The following is a 12,294-nucleotide window of genomic DNA, read 5'->3' as shown; positions in this document are numbered from 1 at the left end:
GAGCTAGATGAGCAGGGCAAAACAGGAAAGCTAAAAATTAAAGCTTGTCAAGTCATCAACCTCTGCTAAGTCTCTGCAAAACTTGCTGGCTTTATTTGTGAAGGACCATATATGCCAAGATAATACTCTGAATATTCAATGCAGTTTTCTGGAAACTACTGATTTTTATTTATTTATTTATTTTTTTTTTTACTGTTAACTTCCAATGTAGTCTACGCTACAAGTCAGGAAAAGCATTCTCATTCATAGCCCCTGTTTGCACAGCAACACCTGTTCCCTCAACCAAATCCAAGCCCCAGCTACCACAATCATGGGAGGGCATCTCTTCTTCTTCAGAAGCGGTAGTTCCCTTCTCCCACTAAGTCTCTTCAAAAAGCCAGAAAGCTAAAGTTAGATTAAAAGAGTTCTTCTGAGCCCATATGATCATCAATCCAGCACTATCAGCTAGCCATGTTAAAAGCCATTTCAGATTTCTCAAATGAGTTCTTAGGCACGGAAGGCAGCAAATTTGTTTTCATGGCTTTGCAAAAACAGCACTTGTGGTCACCTTGCCAGAGCACAGTAGCAGCAGTATGTACCATGCTCCTGCTGGATTCAGCCACCTCATACATTCTCCCCTGGGAAAAGCAAAGGCTTTCCTCCTAACATCACTGCTTTAGATATTTTTGTCACTGATCCTGATCCATTCAGGACTGAAATCCAGCAGTTGGCCCCACTCTTTGTGTTTCAAGCCATAAACCTCACACAGCCAAAGAGCCAGCTCTGCTGTAGTCAGACAGTCAAGTGCAGGAGTTGGCAAGTTCTTGTTTTGGAAGTGCCCAAGAGCTATTTGCATTCATTTTCTCAGAGGAATTAAAGGTCAAGTGCAGAAGGACAACAGAAGCAATAATAATATATATTCAATATCTCAGCTATAATACAGCATTAAGGAACTCAAGAGAGAGAATTAAACTATCTGCCTAAAAACTAGCCATGATACTAACATTAAGTTAAAAAAAAAAAGTCAGCTTAATTTGATTTTTTCCACTCATGGATTTTCAACGTGCTCTAATCAACGATAGACACTAATTTTCAAGAAAGGCATGAAGTTTTAATTAACCTGAGATAAAGTGATCAGCCTGAGCTTTAAGCTATCAGAGGGTTTGCTTTGTTCCTCAAGTACTGCAGGCGTGCAGATCCAATGCGTCACTCAGAAAATACCCAAATCCCCAACACTGGGTGCAAAAGGAAACTCAATTAATACTGGAGCCTCCACCTCTATTTTGACCTTTACACTCTGCACAAAAACAGACTCATGTTGCCTCCAAAGGTTAGATAACCTTACAGTTAGTTAATATTGGCAAGCATAAAACAGTCTACGGATTCAGGAGAGACTGGGAAGAACTTTGTACAAGTGTTATCGGCTCTCCAATCTGCACAGTATTCTAGAAAAAGGGATTTAAACAGCATCCTACTCTCACACACTAACCAAGGCGAGCTTCTGGTCACATTTTATATGCTGATTTCAGCATAATCGTCTACTTACCAAAATAGCTCTCCTTTTCCAGACAAGGAGAGAGCAATTGTATTGATAGAACAGCATCTTTTAGGTAAATATTTGCCTAAATTTTACACGTTCCTGCTGAGGTTAAACTTCAAAGTTAGGGGGTTACTCATTGTTTTGTATCACAAGAGTCGGGAAAAGCAGTCATGAAAAATTCCTTCCTTCCTAACAAATTACTCCCATTTCACAGACAAGAACAATTGCAGTGCTGTAGCCACAGAGCGATACCCTCCGAAGGGTGCTACCAAGCCACGTTTTGCAAAGCTGTCTCTCACAAAACTAAAAATTGAAGCCATGCTGATTAAATAAAGCAGTTCTGCACACAGCTGTATGCTTGCTAGAATTTTAAGCTTTTCCTTTGGTTCACAGTCAAGTGATTCCCTGGCAAGGGTCGCTATTTTTGTCTTAAAGGAGATTTACCCATCGTGTGGCAGGCAGCCACGTGGTTTACGTCAGCCCAGAGAAGACAACCTGGGGGGGGGGGGGGGGCCTATGGGTTGCCCACAGGCTGTTGTTGGACTGCTGACAACTAATTGGCAAGAGGGGTCCAGAGCTTATCTCTCAAGCTCTTGTTAGAAGACCTCCTTTACTAGAGCTAAATATTATGGATTGGCACAGGTAGACTTCTCTCGGTCATCTAGATGGGATTTAGAGACGTGTTCTGAAATCCCAGCCCCTCCATGGGTAGTTTAAGGGGCAGAAGAGCTGGAGAAGTGTCGGGTCATGCTTCCTGGCTCTTGAGCAGTCACTGGAAACCTGTAAGATATGAGCTTGGAGCCTTTTGGGGTAATGAGTCCCTGCTATGGAAACATCAGTCCATTACTTAAGCTTTCAGAGTGCTTCAAGACCACAGATCAAACCACAGCCTCCTCTTGTAAGAAAGGGGTACAAAGCATCTAGCAGGTAAGTCACCAAGACCAGACTTGCATCCTTTAAGTAACAGATCCCTCCAGTACTGGCCAGCCATTAACTTCAGTCACATGCTTCCAACCCTACTTCGAGTCAGTCTCTTGTCATGAAGAGCCAGATGGAAACAGTTTCCTCTGCCACTTCAGTAATAATTCATAACAGAACCGAAAGAACTGATCTGCTACAAAAAAAACACACCCCAACCAACAACACAGGCACTTTTGAATTAATTCCAGTATTGTATTTTGCAGCCAGATTTCTAGGAAATGTTGTGAATAATTCAAGTAATTCAGTGAGGCTTTGTTTTTATTTTTTTGTTTTTACAAAACACAGCAGCACGTGGAATTTCAGTTCTGTACCAGAACCCACAGAAATCAGGAGCGTTCATTTCATTATAGGCCTCCTGATAGTTCTTAGAAATAAAAATCTGCAAGAGACCTGCAAGCCATCCCCCTCAGGCACCCCACAGGTAGCAATAGTGCATCTCCTGCTGGTAAACTGGGCATCTCATCGGGGGAAACCCATTGCGAAAGGATTTGTTTCACAAAGACATTTAGATTAATCTCCTAGCTAGGCAAACAATTCCAAGACAGATAAAGACAAATTTAAAAAAAGAGAAAAAAGCCCACAGCACACATACCAAACTGAACTGCAAACTGAAAAACAAAAACAAGCAGATAAAATATATCCAAACATCCCAAGCCAGACTGGGGCCTTGGGGCCCTTCAACACAACTGCGATTTGTTGTGCCAGAAAACCAATTAATAAGTCAAAGGAGACCAAGCAGTGAGGGATTTGCTTTGGAAGACAAAAATTTATGCTGCAATATTTGTCGGGCCAACTTTAAAACAATGCAACAATTCAGATATCCCCAGAGCTACAGTGGGACTCCTTCCTTTGGATTTTGCAAGAAGAACTAGAAAGCCTCTGGTTGTGTGTCTTATCAGAGAAAATTCTTGGGTCAATCAAAAAGCTCATCGTCCACTGGCTGAACCGAACCCCTTGCAGGTAATACCAAGGCCTTTAGAGCTAATCCACTTGCAGCAGAAACTGGATACTCCCCCACCACCACCACAGAGGGTGCAGGAAGCTGACAGCCAAGACAATGCGGGGCTTGATGAGTAGTTATTCTGAACACTGATTGCCGAGCTCCATTTCATCAGGACTCCAATTATCTTCAGGTTTGGATTGGGTCTACACAATCATCTCATTAGACACTTAAATCTGTCAGGAAGAAAACTCATTTGACAAAATAACCTGGATACAAGTGACTTACACAACCTAATCATGGGGCAGGTAGGGCAACACCAACTATTACTGTGCAAAGGCCAGACTTCATTTGTTTGCTTGTGCAAGAGGTTTGTTCCACAGAAAAAATTAGTAAACCCATGGATTTTCATCAGCAAGATGTGCCAGAGGACTGCTATTCAAACTGACAATATATCTACATGGGTTGAAAACTGAACACGACCAAGAGCTGCCATCATACCTGCTGCCACCACACCCTTCATCAGAAACTTCTAACTGGGCAGGCACAAACTCATGTCCTTTTTTTTTCCTCTTAATGTTGCTTCTACAGATCAAACTACTAACCAGATTATTTTTTTCCCCAGTCACACTGCATGCATTTACCTTTTGCAATGTGCTAAAGGCCGTGAAAGTAGCTTTCAGTCAAGTTCTTCAGCAGCAGGGGAAAACCAGAGTATGCTGGAAACTGGAACTTGTAGCTAAAGACATGGGCTCCTTTGATTAACCTGGCAAATTTTTAGCCAATTGAGAAGTTATCAAGTAGGTTAGTACATGGTTGGGACCATAACATCCCTCTGAACTTCTAGAATCATCATATATTAACATCCATTCACTAGAAAAATCCTTCCTGGACTTTCCTCGACTCCTCAGTAATTAACAGAGCTACAAGTTATTAAATACTTTATAAGTTTCTATGAACAGCAAATATCCAGGAGATTCTTACAAAGCATTGCTTTGGTGCTGCAGCCAAGATCACCCTCGCGACAACAGTTCAAACTAAAACTGAAGTCTCAACTTTTAACATTGCTGCAGCTGCTATAGAGAACACAAGAGGATGAAAAAAAGTTAGCTGGCAAAGACAGACATAGACTCTGAACAGAGCCTCAGATATGGTCAGAAACAAAAACATCCTAATTACTAAGGATACAGAAAACCATATGTATATGCAAGATCTCAAGAGGAGATAAGGAAAAAGCTCAACTGTGCAGAGAGCAACAGTATCAAACGATGATTCTCCAAAAAAGGGGAAAAATTTAAGTGCTAAGGAAATCAGATTTTTCTCTGCCCTCACTCAACACACATCTTAGGGGATTGGTTTTATTCTAAAGGTGGGGCAAGAGCATCTCTTGGTCTCCATAATCTGTCAGATCCAAACAAGTGATGCCAAGAAACATCTTAATTATTACGTAGCTCCATTTCAAAACAAGCAGTTTTGAAACTATGTGAAAAGGTAACTTCTTTCTCTGCCATTTCCTCCAGCTCTGATATTTTTTGGGGTTAATCTTCAAGAATCTCAGTGCACGAAACTTCTGTACAGAGAGCACCAAAGCACTGCCTCACAGAGGGATGTGAACATCCATGCTGGCAACCCCCAAGATGCGCTGTCCACATATTCTGTGCAGAAACACACGAGCCCTCAGTTAAATCAGGCAGTAGAAGGTGACTCATCACTCAACAGCAACTGAACTTTTCAAAAAGGTCAGTTTGTAATGAGGAACAAGAACGACAACAGATTTAAGCGTGAAATAACCAAGAAATCCACTGTATTCTCCATCACAATTAATACAGCAGTATCTCATGCAGGCTGGAGAGGAACTTGCAACCTTCTCTCCTTCCCCCAAACCATGCAGAAGCAGAACAGGAAAGAAGCATGCACAGTTTCATCAAGTCCGTAATGGTAGCTCTAAGGTGTCATCTCCTTACCACAAAGGAATGTGCTGGCTAATAGCACAAACAGGGCAGAAGGATGCTCACTGCCATGGCACCAAGTTGCCTATCTCCTAGGAGAGCATGCCGCAGCTAAACACGTGCTCTAAAAACATCCAGAGATCTGCTTTTTCTGTTTGGACAGTTTGAGGAAAACAAGACATTTTGTCCTAGATGGGAGCATATACAGCCTTTCCATGTAAGATACTAGGACAGGCAGCTGTGCCTGTGTTCCTTGGGGTAGGAGGACTTAGGATGAAGTAGGTGGCTTCAGAAAAACTTTGTCCTTCCTCCAAATCATAGAGCAGCATTCCTCCCCAAGCCCTTACACTGCTCTCAGCCAGAAACAAAAGGTTTAGTCATCTCTCCGGGTCCTAACTCTTACATTCCTGGTCGTCAGGAAAACACTAGCCACATCCCAAGGGGCCACAAACAAACCAGGGGAGGTAGGAGTCTGGCTACCCACACCTCATGCCCCACATGCCCTCAGAAAACCTCCCTGAGCTCAGGCATTAATTTCCATCCTTCTGTAACTCAATCCAGCCTTCAGAAGAGACCTCTTACTAGCGATAACAATATTTGCTTCTGGTTTCACCCTTTTAACTTCTAGAAACTGGCTCCTTATAACACTTTCAGAGAAGGCAAGTGAGCCAGTGCCAAAGGAAGCACTGTCAATGCTGGACCTACTGCAGCTGACATCTGGCAAACATTCAGCTTCCCCTTCCCAGATGTTAACCAAAGACTTGGCTCCCTGGAACAAGGACGATGAGCCTTGTGACAGCTACAAGCATCTACGGGCTGAAATAACTGGAGCATTTTAGTCTTCCGCTTTCACCATTTGGAAGTTCTGAATACTCCAAGCACTCTACCTCCCCTCAAAGACAAGCCGCCCCAGGCCCTTAGAGTACACCCCAAAGAGGCTGGTCTTGAGTTGAACTCTCACGTTTATCTCTTCCTAACAATCCCCACACATTCCATTTCTCCAGAATCAGCAGAGAAGTCAGGACTTCCAAGTTTGGCTGTACAGTGCTTTGGCCCTTTATCAGTACAGTATCTTGGAGAGCTCAGCCACCTTTGCTGAGGCAGATGATAGAAGCTTCCAAGTGCCACAACTTAATCTTGCTTCAAAGGAAAAAAAAAAAAAAATCTTAGAGAGCACTTTGCACCAAAAGATGCATTTACCAAAGCCACCCAACATTTGCCTGATGCTCTTGGCAAGATGTCTCCAAAGGGATCTAACACCTACACATAATCTCCACTCCAGAAAAAGAAAACAATTACACCTGCCAGCCTGTTTTACAGGAAAACATCATGAACAAACTTGAAAAACAAGGAGCCACCCAGAATAGTCACTGATGACAAGGTGGAGATGATTAGTTACTGCTTTGAATATCTAGAACATCTACAGGATTTAAAAACAGAGTCTGCTTCCAGTAGAAGATTACACAACCACCACGTAAGACCGTCTTCACACGTTGCTTAAACTAAATGGATTCTGTATGACCTGCTTCGAGTTCTCAGCTAACCCTGTAGTGCAGCTCTCCCTCCAATAAGGCAACACTATGCATAAAGAAGTCAAACAATACTTGCCACTCTCTTCAAAGAAGTATCCATTTCTTGACATCGCTGCTGGTGGAGACTCTAAAAAGATAAAAAAAAAAAAAAAGCACATCAGAATCATCAAGATGCTGAATAGCTTCACCTTACTGAAAGCCTGGATTACAGCAGAAAGCCCAGATTACAGCAGAAGGCCCAGCCCCAAAATACGCCAGGCATCAGATTTTCTGAATGTGGCAACTTTAACCTTTTGTTTATTTACTTTAGCATTTACCAGAATATCCTGTACAGTCACAGCTTAACTTTTTTCAAGCAGTCCCAGACATCTTTGGGCTGGGACCACAAAACAGCAAGACTAAAGATCACGACAAGCCTGATCACCTCAGTGACGTAGCAAACCTGAACGAGCACATCCAAAAATAATACAAGCTAAACATTTACAAGGCTTTTATAAAACTTACAAGTCATAATGAAGTCAAGGTTGTAGCTTATGCTCAGATGAAAAAGAACCAGTTTAATTTAGACAAAAACAACTCAATTTAGATGAGAACAGAATTTCACATCCTATTCTGCTGCTCCTAATCATTAGGATATCCCAAAACAGTGCTTGGCACTTGAAGATAAGCACCAGGGCCACTGTAGCCTTCCTTGGCCCGCTTCCTGAGCAGGGGTCCCGCAAACACCATCTGCACCAGCAGGGTCTCACGAGGAAGCCACAAATGGGAAATGACACTGTCCAAGAGCAAGCCCACAAAACACAGCAGCACCAGGACCGAAGCCCCATGATTCATTATGGAACATACTTTATTAGGCGAGTGAGTCAGTTCTGCAATTAACTGCTGGCAAAGTGGGTATTTACCATGCAGAGAGATGTTCAAACAGCACAGGAGCACCTGCTTTCAGGTGTGATCAAAGCCTGGTACCCAAGCCCAGCCTGGCTGTTAGAATCCTAACAGTATCTGACAGTTCAGACTGCGTGGGCTAGACGCACCAGCTTTTCTGCACAGGTGCATGCCCCATTTTACAGCGAGCTAACAGAGCTCTGTTTCAAGCCTCGACTAAGAGTCACCCAAGCAGTCCCTTAGAAGGCTGCTACTAGGTGCTGCCTCTTTCTATGCTTCTTCCCAGCCAAAATGCAATCAAAAGAGAGGAATAGATTTGCCCTGTCTTTCCCCACTTCATTAGGCTAATCAAACATTACCTACGCAAGCCTGGGATGAATTTGGGCCAACAAGGAAAGAGGTTTTGCCTGCTTTATTGTTCTGTAGATTAGGCTTCCTGCTTTTCGTTTGAGGTATGAGACTGTTTCCCAAAGACCCTTTCTCTACCCCATAGCTTTTGGCTTACGGGTTATGTGCCTTTTTTTTTTTTTTTTTTTTTCCTTTTACAGTGTGCCACGTTTTCAAGCATCATAATTCATCCTGGTCCACCGGGAGCCTTTGTGTGCCAGACGGATACAAGTAACACCAGTGACGGCAGCACCTTCCAGCTCTTACGCTTGTCACAGCCCAGCATGGCTCAGACCTGTCAAAGCAGACAGCATCTGGCTGCATAGGTTCCTGGAGGGCCGCTGTGATGACCACTTAAAAAAAAAAAAGCCACACCCAAACCACAAAACCAACACACACACAAACCCAGGAGCAATTCAACTGTCTGGTCCAAGACAGAAACACAATGTTCCAAGTTCATCCCAGAACAATGGGTTGGAGGAACAAACGCACCCCGTGGCCAAGGGGCACCCATTACACCAGTCAATTGTTTCCCTCCACCTGGAAGGGAAGGAGAAGATCCATCCAGACTGATTAGCATGCTAACGATCAAAGGAAAGTTTTTTAAAGAGGCTCTCATTGTGTAATGATTGCATTTACGTATTTCGGAGATACAAACAAAATACGTCTAGGCAGACGGATTACCCAAGGAAGTGACATTCCCACCAGGATGGTCTATCAATTTCTCATTTCTGTTATGGCTTCTGAGGGAGCCTGAAGGAACATGTTCATCCTTCGCTAGGCAAAATGAGATACTGTTTGCTTTTTCTTTAACTGCACACACCTATTTGATGACCTTTAAGGTCCCTTCCAACACAAACCATTCCACAATTCTCAGTTTTTATGGGCTGATCGTGCCCAGTGAGCAGGAATTCAGAGTTGGTTGGTTTCCAGCATTGCCTGGGTTGACATCACACCTTTACAGGAGACTGGTTTGGTAGGTGCTTGGACTAGGCATGAAAAGGGCAAGGCTGGGGTATTACAGCAGGTAGTGCCATCTCATTGGGTGGCACTTGTCCCTCTGAGTCACTAATGAGCGACAGTCCCCTAGGGAACACGCTTTGGCAATTATGTTGGAGATGCTGTTTATTCAGATGAGTCATAAAACAGAGGTCTTAACCTTGTAATTAAAGATGCAATGGCACGTTTGGGAAAAAAAAAAAAAAAAAAAAAGGGTCTAGCATTCACCCTACGATGTCCTGGCTAAAGTCCAGCCCTGGTAATTTTTCTTCTCCCTACATAATACTATCCCATAGCACCAACAGGATTCAGACTTAAAAACAGCCTTGTTGGAGTCTTTTGGAAAGTTGTTACAACCCCCACGGAAGGGGCTACGCACGTTAACATCAGGAATCAGGAATGGTGTGTAACGTGCCCAGGAGGTAAAAGGTGATGGGGTGTTTACACAAGTCCAGACACACGACCTTTAAGCTAGTCCCATAGCTCAGTGCAACACATTAGCAGGAGTGGAGGTAGGAAGGGTAAATTGGGGGCTACATCATCCGCATCTCTGAGAATCGAGAGGAAGTGGCATCCACTTTGCTTTTTTAACCGAGCAGAACAAAGGGAACAGATTTGGGGCAGAGTGTGATTAACATCTTTCCTCCCTACACATCAGTCCCCTTCTCCCCATGCTTCCCCAAGCAGTGTAACACAAGCCTAGCTTATGTTTGTGGGATGCTAGCTAAGGACAAGACCAACTAGACTGTGCTTAAGTGTATGCTCAATCACAGCCAGCAAGGCAAACATCTCAGCAGGCTCCCCACGCCTCTCCTTTCACAAGGCTTATGGGATTCTAATATCCAGGGTCTCGGCTCCTCAGTCACATTTTGCTGAAGACACGAGCAACAGGTTTGAGCTTTGCAGAACTGACAGCAAGGCAGAGTCACCTTTCCTCTAGCAGAAAGGTACGTACCCACAGCCTGCATTTCCTCTCCCCACCTCACCTCCACTTCCAAATCAAAAGCACCCAACCAAGGGGCAGTAATAAGACTGCAGTAACCAATGCAAACGTCTAGTTTAGGGAAGCCTAGGATACGAGTCTCCATATACATTAGAGACCAACACTACAATGGTCCAAGGTCTGCCTGAAGTTGCAGAATGTTTCCACGAAGTATAAATCAACCCCTGTGCCAGCCTGTGCAGGCTGGAGGAAAAGACCTACAGTCTGGGGAGCACTTTATTACCCCAGGGTGGGAGTTCCCCCCTCTCCAGACCAGCACACCACTTCCCTCAAATCCAAACCCATGTTGTTAGTTCCTTTCCCCCAGGTTTTCTGTCAGAGACTTCAGCAATTAAAAAAAAAAAAAATATCCAAGCAAAGCAATTTCAGCAAGACATTAAGGTCAGGCTTCTAGAGGCAAAGCTGGAAAGCATTACCCCAAGGAGCTGAGATACACAACACAGCAATTCACTCTGGTATCGCTCACTGAGGTCCACGTCCTCACTCCCCAGAGCCTTCTCATCCAACACCTCCAAGGACAACCAGACTCTCCCAATTGCTCTCCCCGTCCAAAGGCAGAAGAAGATGCCATCTTCCACTGCCAAAAAGCATGAGGTATAGCTCTTTTGACAATTTAAGCAGCGCTCTTCATTTTTAAGATTTAATCTACTGCAGCAAATAAGTTTCTACTGCCACCCCACCTTATTCCCTACAGGGATGTCTATTAGATGAGACTAAATTGGACTGGCATTCAGAAGTGTCACCACTTAGCTGCTTTTTCACAGGCAAGCTTCTGACTACTTTCTCATCCTTTTATGAGCACTGAATTCAAAAAGGTAAAAGCGAAGAGCTGAAGCACTGAAGTGCTGCAAAAATGGAAAACAAAGCCTATTTTTTTTGAGGGCACAGCTTAAGATTTCAGAAGTAACTTGCTGCTCTTTGACTTGAAGCAATTGCAGGGACTCCGAGGGTCACCGAGGGCTAGGTATATGAAATTTACTTCTTAACTGGTAGGACGGCCAAGTTCACTGTAGTTTAAGGTGCTTGGTTTTAGGACTATGACGAATCAGGTGACCTGTCGTGGGAAGTATCAGACAAGAAGCAGGTATACTTCCCAATTTCTTACATTCTTCCCATTTTTACATTTACATTTAACAACAAAACCAGACATAACCCTACCGTGCCATCTTCCGTTATTAAATTCCTGTGGGAAACGTGTCTCAGATCTAATAACCCATTTTAACTCTCTTGTTTTAAGGTCAGTAATAAGTTCTCTTGAGCCTTGCAATATCAGCGGATTACAAATAAAAACACATTCTCTGAATACTTCAGTAACTCAATTACAACGTTCTGCTGCTGGCATCTTCCAACTAAACAGCCTTCTGCAACACAAGCCTTATACTGAAGCAAAACACAGCGCCCTGACAAGCTTTCTACAAGTGGTACTACAGCCTTTGGCTTTTATAATTTCCCTCCAGTAAGCCTCTCCAACTTCCAGCATCTTGATATTTAGTTGGAGTTTGCTTCGAGACAACACCATTTTGAAAGAGTTACTTGAACGATACTTTTTCATTTACAGGCCCTTTAATATTGGCTGCTCTTGGGTTGTCTCCGAGCAGGCAGCCTGCACATCTGGAGCATTTAGTTACCCCATAAATACCGATCAGAAAAACATTAGGTACCTTCATCTTTTGCTCAGGGCGTGCTCCAATACCCCAATTTCCACCACCACTTTCATCATTGTTTTGTTGGAGCTCTGAGGACGTATCTGAAACTCATCAGCACATGCAATGTCTTGCCTTAAAGTCGCTAAAGCAAAACACTTGAGCCTCTGAGCAAGGAGTTACAACAAAAATCACTTGTTCAGCTGAAAAAGCCTTTAAACTTTCCCAATTTCCTCCCAGAAATCACCAATTCTCAGCATGACAGACTGAGCTGCCCAGTTATTTGGAAATAAATCTGCTTTCCAGAAGACACACAAGGCTTTAGCTTTGAAGCAAGATTTCGGCCACTTCAAACTGACTTCCAGGAGTTTGTCAGTCAGTGCTAGAAGGCTCCATCACTACCATCGAACAGCTGGGCAGCAGCTTCCCTGCATGATGGGGAACATGGCAGTTAGT

At 43.6% G+C, this 12,294-nt stretch overlaps 1 protein-coding gene across 4 annotated transcripts in view; it reads right to left on the bottom strand.

The window, feature by feature from the left end:
• Positions 1 to 12,294, bottom strand: part of SLC4A11 (solute carrier family 4 member 11) — a 94,095-nt gene that overhangs the window by 71,127 nt on the left and 10,674 nt on the right. For all 4 annotated transcript variants that reach the window (XM_026847094.1, XM_026847091.1, XM_026847093.1 and 1 more), the window contains exon 2: positions 6,998 to 7,048. In XM_026847094.1, coding sequence (XP_026702895.1) covers positions 6,998 to 7,048 — 51 coding nt within the window. The remainder of the gene's footprint in view (positions 1 to 6,997; positions 7,049 to 12,294) is intronic.

The sequence above is a fragment of the Athene cunicularia genome (genome assembly GCF_003259725.1).
Source record: "Athene cunicularia isolate RWA chromosome 4 unlocalized genomic scaffold, athCun1 chr4_part1, whole genome shotgun sequence".
NCBI classification, from domain to species: Eukaryota; Metazoa; Chordata; class Aves; order Strigiformes; family Strigidae; genus Athene; species Athene cunicularia.
Note: the sequence above shows the minus strand (reverse complement) of the source record. Positions and strands in the feature narration are given on the sequence as shown.